Here is a 17385-nt window from a genome sequence, read left to right as displayed (position 1 = left end):
TACCCCGCGGCCTGGCCCGCGCCGCGCCGCGCCGGTGTTGCCCCCGGGGGTTTTTGGGGCTGGGCCCGGCCGCCGCGGAGCTCTCGTTGGCGGCTCCCCAGCCACGGGCCGCTCTTTCCCCGCGCTCCGCGGCCCAGGGGAAGCCGCGATCCCGACGAGCGCCCCCGGCGGGGTGGGGGTGGGGAAGACTGAGGCTGATCAGGGCCCCGCTGGGTGTTTAATTGCTTGTGTCACGCGCCTGGGGTGACGCGCCGCAGGTGGGGGGTGGGAGAAGGGTGGGGCTGGCGGGTCGGTGCAGGGGGGCAGGGATGCGGGCACGTGCCCCGGCGGGGATCCAGCGGCGTGAGGAAGGGTGGGGGGGCTTCATCAGAGAGCAGCGTCCGGCACACCCCGGGGGGGATCAGGTGGGTGCTTAAAAGCAGCTCGGGAAGCGATCCCGGTGAGCAAGGGGGAGAGGAGGGGCCTGAGCGACAATGGCAAAGAAGGCCCAGAGGAGGAGCCGAGTTCGTCCGCCTCTTCGAGCGCAACAAGAAGTCCTGCGGCACCTTGTAGACGAGCAGGTGTTCTGGAGCGTGCGCTTTCCTGGGCCAAGACCCGCTGCGGCAGGTGCATGTGAGAGACGCTGCAGAGAGAAAATCGCGTGGATTTGATCAGAGTTTGGCAGGGGGGAGGGGGTTTAGCGTCTGCTTTCTGCTTCTGAGCCTTGTCGCTCGGAGCCTCTCGTTTTCCGCTTTTTGGCCTCAGTCGGTCAGCTCTGGGGTCCCGCGCTCCTGGCCACGTTGAGATAAGGCTTTCTTTGGAATGCTTATAATTCAGAAATGATTCAGTGGGTGACAAGCGTATGGGAGACAGTGGTGTCCTGGTTGATTTGTATTTTTACAGTCTAGTTGTTTGCATTTTAAACGCATGTTTTGAGTCCTACACAGTCTGCCAGGAGTCAATATTTACTGATTTCATTTTATTGTTTTTATACAAGCTTTATTGTTTATACATCATTACAGCGGTGCACTTGTTGTCCTGGAAGTCAATAGTCAGTAAAAGTTCCCTCACCCAAGGCTATTACATTATCAGTAGAGGGGAAGGAGTGCTCTGTAGGGGTCAGGGCAGGGGACTAGCAATCAAAGGGCTTGGATCTCTGTTCTTGGTCTGTCACTGATTGTGCGACCTGGAGGGATCTTAATTGTTTCAATGCATCTTTACAGAGACTTGTAAAAGGCCCTACGCGAGTATCAGATATTAAGTATTTGTTGGAATAATGAAGTTTTAAGGGAGTAGACATTGCCTACTGCACATGCATTCGTTTTTCAATTAACAGTTTAACCCTACGCATAGCGTTCCTGTGAGGTGCAGGGCAGACACGCCTTATGTGGAAGTGCACATCTGAAACACAGCCCCATTTAGAATAGTGTTTATGTTAAGGCGTAAACGTGCTGTGCTGACACGCACCCTAATCTAAAATACCCAGCCTGCAAAGTGGCCGAGTTAATGGTGATGTGGGATGTTTGAAATCCTCTTGTGTTCGAGAAAGCTGTCATTAGTTGGAGCTGCGCACTCCAGAGCTGCCACCCCGGAGACCCCATCCTTCTCTGACCTTAGGCAAGCAGCACAGAAGCGACTTGGTGAGAGGAATGGAAATGGACATGTGCCTTACTCCTAGCCATGATGGGCAAAGGAGACCTGGAAGTTACTTCGTTCCTTCTTGTTTTTAATTTTGAAGTGCTGCCTTCCTTGCCTTGTGCTGGAGGACTCCCTGAAGCACCAGAGAACTGGAGTGGGAGTTTTCTTGTCCCTCAGTGGAATGGACAGGATGTTGAGTTTTCAGCGAGAACATTCACCCCTAGTGTCTCGCTGGAGCCTGCTTTAAATTGGTGTGAACAGAAATAGAGGCAAGCCAAAGAGTTCTAAACAGGCTGATCAGCCATCCCTTTCCCTCTCCATTGCTCGGGTTAAAGGTCTCTTGTGATGTTGCAGTTCTCCAGGCAAACCAGGGAAGGCAATGTCTGATGTACTTAGTCTCCAAAAGAGACTGTTAAAAACCCAGGTACAATTCCTGCTTCCGTCCCCAACTTTTTGAATAAAATAAGGCTTTCCAGTGCTTTACACACCATAAAGAAGCACACCCCCATTTTTTCCTTTCCAGCTCATGTCTTAATAGACAGACGCTTAGTGGGGCGGGGGCCCAAGAAGCAAGAAGAGACCCACGTAAGCAGTGAGCTAATATTAGGGCAGGTGATGGAGGGGCACACAAGGAAGCTGTGCAAAGAGCTCTGTGCTTCCCTGCCCAGCAGCAGCTGTGACTCTGCACCCGTCCTCCTAATGCTGCTGCCTCTTCCAGCACAGCAGCTTTAGAGCAGCATCCTAGGGGCTTCCCCAGTTTCTGTAAAATGGGGCAGAGTGCAGCCTTTGGTATAGCACTGGGACCTGCAAAGACCTCAGGGCCCAACATCGCGTAGTGCAGCTTGACGTTGCGTTATGGTGTTCGGCTCCTGTCCCTGCCGCTTGGATGGCAGAAAGGGGGCCAAACAGCCCCTGGGGAATCTTTAGGACAGAGGTGGCTTAGAGGTCTCAAGCATCCCCCGTGTGCTGCCCCTACCAGAAGAGACAGTAGCCAGAGATGGTCAAGGGAGTCATTCCAGGCAATCTTGAGCTTCAGAGCAGTCCATCAACGACCATTGCCAGGTTCTGTAGGTTAGAGCAGCCCCAGGGGCTTTCCTGACTCGTGCTGGGAACAGAATCGTGTGTGAAAAGATGGCATGAAGCTCCTTTCGCCCTCTCCCTGCTTGTGCGGCATGAGCCAGGGCACATGCAGAACATCGTCCCTGGGCTTGTAGCCTGTGAGAGGTGTGTGTGTGTGTGGGAGAGGGAGAGGGAGAGGGAGAGACAGGCAGAGTGGGTTGCTGTAGACCCCGCTGGAATCCTCTGCTGCCTGTACGAGGAATTAGGTGGGTAAGAAGCTGTGCACATGAAGCAGCCAGATGGGGTGACAGACCAGTAAGTGCTATGGCCTGTTCAGGAGGGAGTGTGTATCTGCTAAATAAGAAACTGTGTCATGTTTCCCCTGAGGCATCACTCTGGGCTGACGCCTGTGAAAACAAACCACTGCACAGTCACCTACTTTTTAATTTCCCCAGAGAGCGGCCAGGCTGGGCTCTGACTTCATTCGCTTCCAGGACATGCTGTTTCTTTCCACTAGCCATGGGCATTTGGAGCTGGACACTGCTACCAAGGATACTGTGCTGCAGACCATTTCGGAGGGTGTCACTCTCTCATCGTAGCTTGGGATTTTGGGCCGTGTCCGAAGTTAAAGGGCACCGTCTGAGCTCTGTCTCTGAGTGCACTGCCTTGGGCTGGCTAGTGTTTCATGACTGAAATGCAGCTGGCTGGACGGGTCTCTATGAATAGTACGTGTGAGTCACTCACTGGGATTCTTTGGAGGGGCAGCGGCTGGTTTCAGGCTGTGGTTGCACGAACGTGCTCTTTGCCCTGACACTTCTCCCGAGGCGGGGTTGGTGGCAGTCACTCCTTGGGAGAGGGCTGTGCCCTTCAGACTGAGCCCGGCTCCTCCACCCAGTGTCTATTCCCAGAACTGCTGACTCCTCTAGAACTTAGCTGAGCTACTTTCATTAGTTTTCTGCTGGCAGGTGTGAGCTCAGGAAAAAGAGCCCAGGGAACTGGGAGGGGAGGTGGTACATTTGGAGAAGTAGTGGAGACCAAATGAATTGTGGAGCAGAGAGGTTGCTGCTGAGGAGAAGGCAGGTGGGGTGCAGGTTGGAAGCTGCTGGCTTCTCTAATCACCCATCTCATGGTCTCTCTTCTCATCCCCCACCTCCAGTGTCCTTCTGTTCTGCCTTCCACACACACACATAGCAAACCCAAACCCTGGCTCGTTTGGTCTAGCTTTGGGTGGTGTCCTAAATTAAAGGGCACCGTTGGAGCCCTTTACAAAAGAGAGAACAAATGTTATGTTCTTTGTGCGAGTGTGTGAAGTGGCTGCCTTTCTGTGTAACTGTGAACTCCTTCCGAGCAATAACCCCACAGCAAGTTTTCTACTTAGCTACAGTGCAGAGAAAATGGAAGGATTTATTTGCTTATTCCCGTTGCACCTAAATAATCTGTCAGTTTTCACGGCTCTCAGCACGCGTGTTCTTTCACCTGCCTTTGCACTGCATGTGCGCAGGTTCTTGCTGGAAGCAGTGTTCTTCTGAACTGGTTGTCTCTTTCTTCATCTCAGTCCTTCTTACTCTAGTGTCAAGGTGCAAATCCTATATCATGTGCTCTTCTGAGATACGTGCATGTTAACCTAGATTGATGGCTTGGCTGCCGGCTTGTTTGCTTGATTTGCTTTGTCTCTTTCAGGCATTCAAAAGGTTTGAACGCCTTGCTCGTGAGGATGATGAGAAGAGGCGGCAGGAGCTTGTGGAGGAGATGAAGAGACGGGAGGAAGAGGAGGCCGCAGCAGAGAGGACGAAAGTGCCGGCAGTGGCTCAGGAAATTGAGATTGACTCAGCGACAGAGCCTGTCCCTGGCCCAGATGATGGGGCAGTGGCTGGGTCTCAGGAGCCCACTGCAGCAGAGGAGGCGGGCAAAGCAGAGGGCAGCTGTCCGGCAGCAGAACCACCAGCAGCTGCTGCCCCAGTGGACTCCCAGCCATCAGCAGTGCCCAAGTAAGGGTCTCCGTTATGATACTTCCCTTGTACCCATTGCAAGTCGAAGTGGCTCGTTCTGAATAGGGGCTAGTCCCCAGTCCTAGCTCACAAGGGCTTGGGGAGGGCTCTTCCCCACAAAGTTAATGCTGTGTTGGGTGGGCACAGGGCAGCCCCAGCCTGGTTGGGCTCATCAGCCATAGGCCTTGTTAGTTGGATTCACAGAAGCTTGGCCGAAACCTTCAGATTTGTTTCCTTTGCTCCTTTCTGGGCACTTCATTCGGTCTGCGCCCTTCTCTTCTGTAAGTAGAGGGTCTGGACTGTTAGCATCTCCCTGCCCGCAACACTGCAGTGCCGTTGTTTGCTTAGCCATGTCGTTGGGCCTTCCTCTCCAGGGTACATCACCCACAGTCCATGAGAGGATCACAGATCATCTCTTTTCCCAACGTGGGATGTGATGTTGAGTCAGTAAAGATGCACAGACCCTAGTACTTGACTGTGTCAGTGCATATGGGGAAGATCTGGGCAGCTATCTCGTGATGTCTGGGAACCAGTGTTCCCCCTAATGGGGATGTGCACCACCAATAGAAACGCAGGCTGTCTCCTGTGGGTGGCTGTGGGCGCTCTGCTAATCAACTGGGCGGCATCAGAATCTTTCCAGGGCATTCGCCCAAGCACTCAGCTTACAGGGAACCCTGCTGGGAACTTAGGTGCCCAAATCCCCTTGTCCACTTGGGGCATTCTGGCTGGACTGGATTTTTTAACAGCCATGCCCAGCGAGCAGAGACACTGAGAAGTTGCTGCGCAATGCTGGGAGCAGAGAGAGCAGCCAGACTGGTTATACCCGAACCGTGAGGGGCCAGTTTTGCAGCAAAACAAAGTGGTTTGTACCAGCCTAGGCTGCAGGCCTGGGTGCGCATTAGCTGGATCTACCCTTTTGGTGTTGCACAAGCCAGATATAAAGCTTGATTGTTTCGCTCCTTGTTATGAGTTGCAGAATCAACGGCACCAGAACATCAATTTGTTCTCTTTTGTTCCTTGGAGCTTTTAAGTGCTCAGAGGAATTTCCCCCAGTTCAGAGCAAAGCCAGTGCGTACATTACAGAGCAAAGCTGGAATCTCATCCGTCTTGAACTCCCACGTTTTTAAAACTCCTGAGGGAGTGAGGGAGGTGCTCCTGGCTTGGGCTCTCCTAAAACAGGCAAGTGACATTTTGCAAGGCTAAATCAAAATGTCTCCCCTTTACTAGAGTGATTTTTGTGGGCAGAGCTCTGCCTTTTACAGCTGGTCTCCACCCCAAGTAATAGCCATGTGCCACCCTGGAGGGGCTGTTCTAAGAATTTTGATTGATTTGCAGTATTCCCAGCAGTTGCTCTGCTTCCAGGGTATGCTCTGTGGTAAGTTAGCAGCCCTGCCCAGCCCAGAGAAATCACAAAGATCAGGAGATGTGAGGCAGATTGGTGGAGAGGAGGGACTGCATGGTACAGGGGACAGATGGTGACAGTACAAAGCATTTTATCTCTAAATTATCCATTCATATCTAGAGCGGATTAAGGAGTGAAGGTCGTTACCAGCAGGTGGCTCCCTAGCTGCCTTTGTGAAATGAAATTGTGTGATAATGAATGGACAGGTGCTCCCTTTGTAATGGACCCTGTGTGTTTCTATTAACATCCTCCTAAGAGATGCCAAGGATTGAGTGGTCAGCAGATTGAGTAGCTGGTTAGGTGGGGGCAGTTTGTACTTCCGATGCCTGGGCTGCGCTTGTGACAATGGCTGTCGATCTCCAGTGTCCATTCAGTACCTTTCAGCAGCACTACATTAACTGTAAACAACAAAGAAGGGTTAATGATAAGACACCAGCTTGAGGGCCAAACCTGAGGCTCTCTAGGCTGAATATTTCCATGTAATTCTCAGCGATGGGGGTGTTTCATATTTCTCTCTGAGGGACAATGCCAGAAGAAAGAAGGCGGGATGAAAAGAATTATCTGAACGCTGCAATCTCTGGCTTTTGTGGTGGTTGGGGAACGAGAGGAGGTCTCTAGTCCTTCAGGTAGCTTCCCTGAGGTTTAGAGATGTTGTCTGAGTGGTGGATCCTTCCTGGCTGCTCCGGTTACTTTAACAGCAATGTTTTACTACACACAATGTAGAGAAGGTTGCAGGTAGATATTGAGCTCCTTCTGCCCCACACCTCCAGCCCAGAGCACACACAAAACTTCATTCCTGTGAGTCTGAAGGTGCTTGGAGTTCAGGGCTGAGCAGGCTGGGTTCTCTCCTAATCCCCTGGCGTCCCCCAGGAACAGAGCCGCCTGCCATAGGGAGACCAAGGGTTGTGTGGTATTGCTGGGACTCCCAGAGATGGGCAAGGATGTTGTCTGTCTCCCCGCCCTGCCTCGGGCCCTTTCTTCATGTTTCTGTCATTTCAACAGCGTGCGTTTGGTGGGACCATTCCCACATCACCAGTTCAGAGTACTGCGGGCCAAGGATTATGGGACGCCTGTGCGTCATTTTCTCTAAACACTACACTAGTGGTGGGCAACCTAGGCTAGTGAGTGGGCTGTATGAGTGGCCCTCCTTCATCTCATTGGGCAGCAGGACTCTTGGAACCAAGCTGGTCCTCTGGCATAGGGTAGTCTTGCTAACTTCACTGGGGCACCTACAGTTTGTGGGGTGTGCTGATTGAACCGGAGCAGTGCTTGGGAGGCGGAGGGAGCGCACAGCTCTCGCAGTGTTGTGTGAAGTCAGCAGCCGTCTCGCTTTATGGGCCCTTGCCTGTCACTTCTCAGTAATACCGGTCGGGGGGGAAAAACAGAGGGATGGCAACCAGCAGAACTCGACAGCCATGCACGTGGGCGACAGTAAACAAAATGTCTCGCGAGCTGCGTGTTGAACCCTGATGGGAAGGGTTCCCACCACCGCACTGTGCCTTAGAAAATGCTACATAAGGATAGAAAGTTAAGGGCCTTCCAGTTCAGTATAGTCTCTCCGGTTCCTTCCCCCTCACTCGGCTCTGCTTAGTGCAGTTTCCAAAGCTGCTGGCTGTGGGCTGGCCGCAGTGGAGAAGATTCTCCACCGCAACTGCCAGTGCTCATTCGATCCCCTGTCGGGATGCCGCAGTTTCACAGCAGGGCTGGCATGCATGCAGCGAGGCAACGTACTGGAAGGGCTGGTTGTGTTGGGGAATGCTGGGCGTGGCTTCCCTTGAGGTGCACTGCAAATAGGTCTCCTTTTGGTGCCGCAGAATAGGGCAGCTGGTACTGTGTATTTCCCAGCAGATCTGAGCCTGCTTATATGCTGAGCTTTTGCAGCAGCAAGTGGAAGGAAGGGAGTAGGCTGAGCCAGAGCAATCCCTGGGAAGAGTAACCAAGTGGCTGAGCGAGTCGGGGAGCCTTTCACCTTCAGATTTCCTGGCCACAGGTGGAGCATGTCCATAACGAATGAGGCCAGTGAAGAAAGATCACTTGAAAGAGGTGGTCATAGGGTTAGGGTTAGGCTGGTCATTGCTGATTCCAGCGAAGAGTCTGACCAAGACATCTTTGATCCACTTAAAAGGCCCAGGTGGCCTTCTGCCTCCGGGTGTCTGGACAGTGGATGTGACCCTGAGGGTTGCTGTGTTGTTCCCATGTGGGATCAAATGTCGGAAGGATGTGAAGATTTGACAGGAACAAGAGCTTCAGGGAAGTGGAAAGAAAAGGATGATGTTCTGTTGCTGGGGCTGTATTTGTCCTGTGAATAAAAGCCTTATTCTCCCAGGCTGTTAGTCTGGCACCTTTCACCAGCATGAAATTTACAAAAAAACCATGCTAAAAGTGGCTGATCCCTTGAGCCTCCGGTCCTTGCATGCGGGCATCTGCAGCCGCAGCCCTGGCTAGCATGGCTAAAACTGACTTCTTCTAAGAATAAAGTCGAAAACTTTCAATCTCAAAGTGCAAAGCACCCTGAATGCAAGCTGCCAGCACTCAACTTTAATTTCAGGTTTCTTGTGTTCATAGTCTGGGACGAAGATTTGACTCTCTGAGTTCTCCTCATGCTCTGCAGGGTCAGTAGATGCTGAGAGTAATTAGTATTTAAGTTTGGGCTCTTGAAACCCCATAAACAAAAGTCCTGGGAACAGAGGCTGGGAAAATAAGCAAGGAGAATTAGAAGTGATGCTAACGGAAGGCAGTTGTGACCCAGCGGGTGTGGGCTGCATCTCCGTATCGACATGTGAGAGCTGATGGGGGCAGTGTCTGTTGGTGAGACTGAAGGAACAGGTGCACACCGCTTTACCTGAGGGAGTTGGGATGAGACTAGTACGCCCATGTTGTCCAAGAGCAATTGAAGTTGTTGGTTTTAATTTCTCAAGCCATACAGTGTGGGACCTCACGGACGAACTCTCTCCCTGTGCGGCCTCATCATGTCGGAGGCCAGTTGGGTGTCTCTCTTTGACAGCTTCCATCCTGCATGGGACAGTCAGGTATTTAAGCAGCATGGTTGAGCTAAGTATCCAGCAAACTGGTCAAGCTCCCTGGTGTGTGCTGTAGTTTCAGTGTCTCTGGATTGAGCCTGCTGAATCTGCAGCAGAGCCAGTGAATTTACCTGTAGCTGCTGGCTGGCGTGAACTCTGCTTGGCTAGTGTCACTGCAGTGAGTGTGTGATTAGCTTGGAAGGGAGCTGAGCAGGGAGGGTTGTGTTTTCTGAGGCTAGCTGTGGCGGGTGGTGGGTACAGTCCTTTTTTTATTGAAGATCAGCTGAAAGCACAAAAGGTGGTGCAGAGATGTGGGTTCTTTCAGCACAGCCTGTCGGGGGTGATAGCACCCCATGGCAAAGCCCCATTCTTCTTAGGTGTGTGGAGAACATCTGTCCCTGAAATCCTTTGCACTGCCTTGGTCCCCTGTGGCATGGCAGGATCTCCAGGAACAAGACCCCCTTGTCATGAGGCCCTTATGCTGTGGCTGGTCCCTATAATGGGGTCACATTGGTGGGGTGAGGCACACTCAGTTGTCTGTAGGAAAGAGTGCAAGTCCTCTTAAGAGGCTGAGCTGCCATCCGTCAGTTGCCCTCACCCTAGGAAGTGAGGCTTTGCTTAACAGCTTTGCTGAGCGCGAAGGACTGCTTCAGGGCAGCCAGTAAGCCGTGGTGTCTCTGCAACTTCTCTGCCAGCTAGCCCGTTCTTTTCCTCTTTCCATAACTGGCCTCGAACCCAATGCTTTCGGCCCTTTATTGATAACCTGTGTGTGACAGCTTTCGCCACATCCTCTCAAATTCATGCATGGCTGTGTCCTGCAGGGATCAGTACAACCAGGTGCGGAATGACCCATTCGCTGGGTAAGGGCTGTCAGGTGCAAAGTCCTCCATCCCATTTCAGCCAGGCAACAGGTGTCTGTTGCTACAAGCGTGGGCTGAGGGCTGAGCGATTCTGGGCCTGCAGAATCCAAATAGGGCTGCAGCTCGTGCTGTCTTCCGCTGGGTGGCGTTGCAGTCACCCAAAAGAATGTGGAGGGCTGGAAGATGCATTTGGGGCACTCTCATCCCGGCTATTAATAATTTACAGAGCACGTTCTTTCTGCACAGCCCCCTCTGACAAAAATGAGTGCCACCCGCCTGGTTAGTTGGAGCTTATGAATTATGCGCATCCCCAACAGCTAGCTGAATGCAAAACTGAGAGAGAACCAAAACATTTTTCTCTCTTGTCAGAGTGGAAAAAAGAAAAGGGAAAAAACCAAACATGTTCCTTCCCCAAACTTCAGTGCCGCGCAAATGTAGGGCAGTTAGCATCCCGGCTGCTTTAAGCCAGATGGGTCCTGGGTATCTGGGCTTGCGTCCTGCCATCTCTTGTAAAGTGTCAGTACGGCTGTGGCATTTGCACCTTTCAGCAGGTTTGGTTCTGTTCTCTAGATGGCAGGGATGCTGCGTACAAGATGTTTGGACGTGGGGCTAATCGCTTATTGTCTCTGGGCCTCAGTTCCAATGGGGCTGATAGCTGTGCCCTGCTCCACGTGGCTGTGTGAGAATACGTACGTTGAAGGTTCAGATGCTATGGGGATGAGGGCCAGAGATGTACCCTGATGGAGTCTATTCAGTGTAACTTTTATGCCCTTGTCAGTACAGGCTATTCCCAGCCCCACTGCAGGGCAGAAGTTTCCCCTGCTTCCGTCTGTGTCTACCCACCATTCCAGCCCACAGGGTGTCTCTCGAGCACACGTCATGTCAGTTACGCTCTCCTCAACTTCCAGCCGCTTGGGTCTCCCCGCCAGTCCCTGTCTGTCGCGTGTGGAATGACCATGGCTATGGGGACGTGGGCTTTGATCGCTCCTGTGCAAATGAAACACTTAGCTGCACGCTCCCCAGGCAGGGTATCCTGGCTGCGGCCACCTCTCCGTAATCAGGATCAGGCTCCCTTGTTTCCCATGTCCTCGTCCCTTCACCATGCTCACACAGAGCAGTCCGTCTCCACTTGCCCCCTATGGGCCTGCCCATCTCTGGGAGGATTTGTCAGACATACGGACACCACCCCTCCTATAGCGGGGGGGTTCCTCCAGCTTCCATAGGACCATTGCCAGGGAAGGAGGGTTTAGTTTACAGCCATGCAGCTTGCACAGGGCCATGAATTCCCCCTCCCCCTTCTTCCCCAGCAATTCCCATCTGCTCCGAGAAGCCATTCTCTGCATCATTCATGCTGCTTGAGCTCAGCTCCTAATTTTGAGCATCTCCCTTCTCACCCAGCCCCCTTCTTGGATTTTGCTGTGCATACGTTTGCCACATAGCATTCAAAATAGTGCCCGGCTTCCCACATGTGCTGCGGTGCAGGCTGGTCTTGGAATGCTATTTATGCTGTTTGACTCTGGCGCTCGGTTCTTCTCCAAGTGCTTCTCTCCTCTTCTCTTCTCCTCCTGCCCTTGTGCTTCATTGCCGTGCCAGAGGCCGACCTTTATTGAGAAGCTGCTTCTCACTGGTTCCTGGGAGTCTGCTGATTTCGAGAGCCAGGCAACTGTTTCGAAAGCCATGGTAAGCTGCCAATGGCAGGCGGATGAGTGAATCTAACATCCATGGGCGTCTAAACATGGTGGGCGTCTTCCTTTTCCTCTTACGTAGTCGCTCTTTGGATGGTTGCATAAGAACGGCCAGATTGCGTCAGACCAAAGACCCATCCAGCCCAGTATCCTGTCTTCTGACAGTAGTCAGTGCCAGGGGTCCCAAAGGGAATAAACAGAACAGGAAATCGAGCCATCCCTCCCCTATGGCCTATTCCAGCTTTGACAAACAGAGGCTCTGGCCATCTAGTCCCCCCCACTGCTGTCGCCTCCACATACACACCACTGCCTGCAGAGGGGCAGCGCCGCATGGATCCTGGTCAGTTTCATGGTGCTTTTGCTGGGCCAGGAAACTGCCTGGGCCTGAGCGGCAGCCGCAGCTGCCAAGTCTTGTGAGTGTGGAAGACGGAGTAGCAAGTGAATCTCCTCCTGCTCCAACAGCAGCAGAGCCAGAGGCTTGCGCTGGTACTGCTCCTGCACAGAGCCCCTGCCTCCGGCCCAGCGGCCTTGCGTCGGCCCATGTGGGAGCCTGTGCTGAACACTGCAAGCGCAACGGGCACCCGTTGGGGTGAGGAGGGCAGGGGAGAAAGGGAGCTGAAGCCCATGGAAGCAGAGCTTGAGTGAGACACGCACAGGAGCACAGCCAGCGGGGAGGCATGATAGGTCATCTGCAGGCAGATCTTGGGGTAAGAGTGCAGCGAGGCGGGGATCTGGAGCTCTGTAGAACTGCTATGCTGCAGGGGGGAAGGATGCATCAAGTGCTGCTCGAAGGCTGGAGCAGCATCGGTCAGTCTCGGCCAGAGAGACAGTCTCCACCGTGCTGGATCGATGGCGGGATGGAAAGACCAGTTTTAGAGAGGAACCGCTTAAAAGGAGGTGATGCAAGAATCAGAAACGGGCTGCTGAGGGTGCTTGAGGTGCAAGCGCAGGTGGCAATCAAGGTCTCTCAGCTTCTGCTGCTGTAGTTTGTGGGGTCTGCAGCCAAGCGAAGCTCAGAAATCAAGTCGCCATCCCCACAATTTAAAGTGATGGGCGGTGGGGGCCACACCTTCCTTCCCCTGCAGGCCAAGAGGACCCAGCAGAGCTCCCCTTGGGGCCCCCGTGGGAGATCCACCCTACTCTGTGGCTTCCTGGGCAGCCTGTGACTCTGGACCTGCTCTGACTGGAGCCCAGTGGAAGCCTCTGCTCCTGGGAGGAAGAGGGACTGGCATATGGGCCGAGCAGGAAGAATACAAGGCTCCCACGGTGCTGGTGGCGGCAGCAGTGGGGAGCCTGACCTGAGTCTAGAAAGAGCATGAGCACCATCTACCAGGTCTCCTGCACGGACATTGCCCCAGGGTGGCTCCAGCCCAGCCCAGCCCAGCCATTGGCTCCCTCGTCGCCTTTCGCTCCGCACATGTGGCAAAGAATGGAGCAAACTAGGCAGATTGGAACAGCTGAATCCCTACACCTGCGTGACCCAGTTCTCGCTCGCTTCCTTTTCGTAGCTCGCGCACACGGGGCTGGAAACTTTCCAGGCCCCAGAATCAGAGCAGCAAAACACAGGCTCCTGGTGAGGCTCCCAGCAGAAGCCGAGGAAGCAGTCTCATTATTTGAGAGAGGTTTTCCAGCTGCAGCCCGGGAACTTGTAAGGCAGTGACATTTGAATGTCACCTGCTGGTGGCTGATCCAGAGCAAACCAACCCCTGCACAGGGGGCTCTGCAGCGGGACATCTCTGGGGTTCAGAAAAACCCTCGGCGCTATCGGGGAAACACAGCAAAGGACTGTGCTCTAATGGTCAGGACAGGGCTCTGGAGTTCGGTCTCAGTTCCTGTGCTACCTCGCATTGTGCATGTTTGCTGCCAGCTGTTACGTGCCCTTGGGTAAGAGAGCAGTCACAACACGGCAGCTTGGCTTTTCCCTTGGGTTAGCGGCTTAAGTTTCAGCCAGTGGGGTAGCTTGGGGCTGACCCTGAGCAGTTAACCAAGTCAACAGCCGGATTGCTGTGTCCTCAGTGCTGTTTTAACCCACATTAGGTAAGACAGGTTAAGAACCCCCCCTTTGTTTTGGCAGTGCAGAAGTACCTCCCGCCATGACGTGGGAGATGCCACTTCCAAATTTTCCTTTTTCCCCCCCCATCTGTTAAGCAGGGGTTGTGGGACTGCCCCACAAGTGGGGCTTACTCACTGCTAGGAAGGGCTTTGAGATCCTTCCCTGAAAGGCAAGATGCTGTCCTCCGGCCAGCCAGAGCGATGTCACATCCCAGCTCTCCTCGGTACAGCCCCAGCGGCCTGCCCTTTGCTTGCGAGGCACTGTGCAACGCGACTCCTGAGACAGGCAAAGTTCCCTGCCACAACTTCCCAGGAACTAGGTGTGTAGGAACAGCGGTGACCTACAAAATCGCTCGTGTGCTTTCCGACTCACTGTCCCTAGCGAGAGGCGGAATAAAACGGAACTGAAATGTGTTAATGCGGTGAGTGCTCCCAAGAGTGACTGCTTCTATTCCTGGAGGCATCTGCTTGACATTAACTGTTTCCAGGGCAGGATGGCTTCATTCAGTCCCATGGCATTTTGTGGGAGTTGGGTGTGTCTGAGCTCAGGAACAGCCTGGCCTGCCCCAGTCTGATTGTCACAGGACACCTGGAGCATGAGCAGCTCTAGACAGGAGAACTGATCCACAGGGCGAAGAACCTTTCTGCATGTCTCCCTGCACCCGTCGCAGAAGGGTCATGGGTGCAAGGAGTTGACTAACTTCTCGCCTGCTCTAATTCGTTCGCTGCTCTTGGTATCTCTTGGTGTCTGCTGGCTCATGGACCCATGGTGAGTATAAACAGGTCGCCCAACTTAGGGCAACCGCTGGGCTATTGTAATGGGGGCTTAGGTAGAGAATCAGAGAGCTCTTGCGTTCTAAGCCTCTCAGCCGTCGACTGGCTGTGCACACAGAGGAAGAGGTGTCATCTTTTTCCACGTGCTCCACTTTGGTCATCCTGACCCAGTCAAGCTCCTGTCACCTTGGAACCGCAGGGTGCAGTTCAAGGAACATATTTCCAATTCGCGGTCAAACGCTCTTCTTGTTACGCTTACCCTCCAAGGCAATGGTTTAGAACCTGGAGGTCACCAGTAGCCCCCAGGTCGCATCTTGGACACCACTGTATTTAACGTCAATGGAGGGTGTCTGCTGGCTTGAAGCGAAGCTGGAGTTCCAGGTGGGAAAGTTGTGCGGTGGCAAAGTTCTTCTCCTAGTGAAGGGTTTTTCAAAGGGGGTAAACACCAGTCTCTGAGAAGAGATTCTGTCTACGCTCTGCTCTAGCTCTGTGATTGCTAGCCCCTCACAGCTGTTCTCAAATCACACTCGGGGCCCAGTTTCCAAATGCCTGAGTTGGGTATCCAAGCTCTGCCCTCTGAGAGCACCTCCGGCATGTCAGTCCCCTCGTCATGACCAGCCACGAGGGAATCTTGGTGCTCTGTGTAGGAGCCTGGTCTCAGAAATCGGGCCCTGAAACGAACAACCTCAGCCCTCCAAACCTGTGTGTGTTTTCTCTAAACGAGCAGAAAGTTCCTGGGCTGGAGGCAGAAGGAAGAGATGTACCTGATTTTAATAAAACATTAGTCTCCTTCTTAAAATATCAATGCTCATCAAAATAGAGAAGTTCAGCGTGGAAAATCACCAGGCAGAATCCAGACTTGTTAATGCAATCTGACTTCCTTCAGAGTAGGTCACCTTGTGCCTGGCTTCAAGGTCTAGGGGTTTGGAAGGCCACATGTCCTTGGAATCGTAGCTTTAAACCCTATCCTGAGCTGCTTGGTCGGTCTTCCTTCAAGGAAGCTACAACTGAATTCAATGCAGTTGACCATGTAGAGATGCTTCGAAGCAGAACTTTGAAGCCCAAGTGTGTGGGAGCTGTGTGTGATCCATAAAGATGCCCGGGGACCTGTCCTAAAAGTAGCATGTCCTGCTCTCCTTGGCCTAAATTTCCCAGCAGTAATGAAGCCCAGACTATTGGTGACGACCAGCTCGAGTTCTTCTGCAAGCCGGTAGTGACATTTTAACTAGTCTAATGTCAGTAAAGTTGCCTCTCTGCTGAGCCGCTCCATAAATAGCTTGAAATCAAAGCAGAGGCGTGGAAGAGTACCTGAAGCCGGGGAGAGTGTTTCGAAAGAGCAGGTATCTGACCAACCGACTTCTGGGGGGAAAAGAGGAAAATTCCTGGGACAAGAAGGAAAAATAAATTCTTGAATCTTTGCAGCATATAAGGAAAAAAATGAATCGGGGGGCTCCAACCCTTTTGAGGGCCCAGTGGTTACTGAACAGAGCTGACAGACCCCCCATTGCTACAAACCTAACTTGGGTGTGGTTGATTGCTCAGAATAGTCATGGATTTCGTCTGCACCAGCAAACCTGGCAGCTGACATTCCTCATAGCTGTGCAACTCCACTAGCAACAGTCAGTGTGACTGGGCGCTGGCTTGGCTGTAGCATAGAGGGAACTCTGGTGTCACGCCATAGGGTCGTTTACCTTAGTTACCTGCTGTTTAGTGGAAACACCAAAGTCCTGCTCACAGTGCAGCTTCCATCGTTGCTATGTGCTGTGGTGATGAGCTTGGACTTTGAATTGCGAACGATAAAGAGCGAGTTATTTTAACTCTGAAGTTTTTTTCAATCCATGAGTGGAATAAATTTTGTTAGGTGCACCATGGCATGTCCAGATGTGCACCACCAGTGGAGACATGCTGACAGCTTTGGGTCTGTGGGCACTCTGCTGATCAGCTGGGCGGCTCCTGCATCTCTGCTGGGTGTCTGCTCAAATGCCCGGCTTACAGGGAACACTGCCTCCCAGCCTGCTGCTCTCCATTTAAAAGGCTGAGCTGGCACACAGGCTGGCTCAGCTTCTATTCCCCCTCCCCTACCCTGCCATTCTGCAGTTCATTTAAATTTTAAATGAAGGTGGGGGGGTGGGAGGGAAGAGCCCGATTTCCTCTGTGCCCCCTCCCCCCTGCCATGGCGGGGACAGAAGCTGAGTCAACCTGGGCTCAGACATTTAACTGCAGAGTGGCAGGGAAGGGGGCCAGAAGCTGAGTCAGCTTCCCTGCAGAGCAGCAGTGGGGAGAAACTGCCTGACCCTGGTGTAAGCAGGGGTAGAGGCTGAGCCAGCCACTCCTTTATTTACTTGTGGGGAGGGACCGTGAGTAACTGGCACCACTAATAAATAAGCAGATGCTTATCACTTAGTTGAGTGACTGGATACTCTATTATATCCTTACTTTGTCTTCCTAGTGTAGACACGCTCTAGCAGCGTCATGGCCACGAAGTGCCTGATGGAAAGGCCACTAAAGTCGGTGGGGATGCCTTGTTGTGGGGGCTGAGTGACTTACTGATAACCTTGGGGCTGGGGCTGGTGGCCTTTTGTCTCTGGCTAGCCAGAGATCTTGGGCAATGGAGCATTCTGGAGATCTTCCTGTCTCTTTCGTGGGGTGTGTGCAGATTCCCTGGGTCTGTATGGGAATGAGCATTTTAGGGGCCAGCCTTGAATCAGGGTAAATATTATTTTGGTGCTGTGAGGGAATAATGGGGCTGTTACATGAAGTGATACTGGAATATTATAAACTCTTAGCAACTTAACTCAACCTGCCTGATTCTCAGGGGGTTTGGTGTGACACGGGCCCTTGAAGTCATGTGTAATCTGAGAGGTTGTACTGGAAAACACAAGGAGCTCGCCATAGTAAAGGTGACTTACGGAGCAGGAGAAAAGGGGT

The 17385-nt window shown here is 52.8% G+C and overlaps 1 protein-coding gene across 6 annotated transcripts in view; it reads left to right on the top strand.

The window, feature by feature from the left end:
- The window catches only part of NUDCD3 (NudC domain containing 3), a 55187-nt gene that overhangs the window by 393 nt on the left and 37409 nt on the right, over nucleotides 1-17385 (top strand). For all 6 annotated transcript variants that reach the window (XM_074981649.1, XM_074981647.1, XM_074981648.1 and 3 more), the window contains exon 2: nucleotides 4357-4664. In XM_074981649.1, coding sequence (XP_074837750.1) covers nucleotides 4357-4664 — 308 coding nt within the window. The remainder of the gene's footprint in view (nucleotides 1-4356; nucleotides 4665-17385) is intronic.

The sequence above is a fragment of the Carettochelys insculpta genome, chromosome 31, assembly GCF_033958435.1.
Source record: "Carettochelys insculpta isolate YL-2023 chromosome 31, ASM3395843v1, whole genome shotgun sequence".
Classification (NCBI taxonomy): domain Eukaryota; kingdom Metazoa; phylum Chordata; order Testudines; family Carettochelyidae; genus Carettochelys; species Carettochelys insculpta.
Note: the sequence above shows the minus strand (reverse complement) of the source record. Positions and strands in the feature narration are given on the sequence as shown.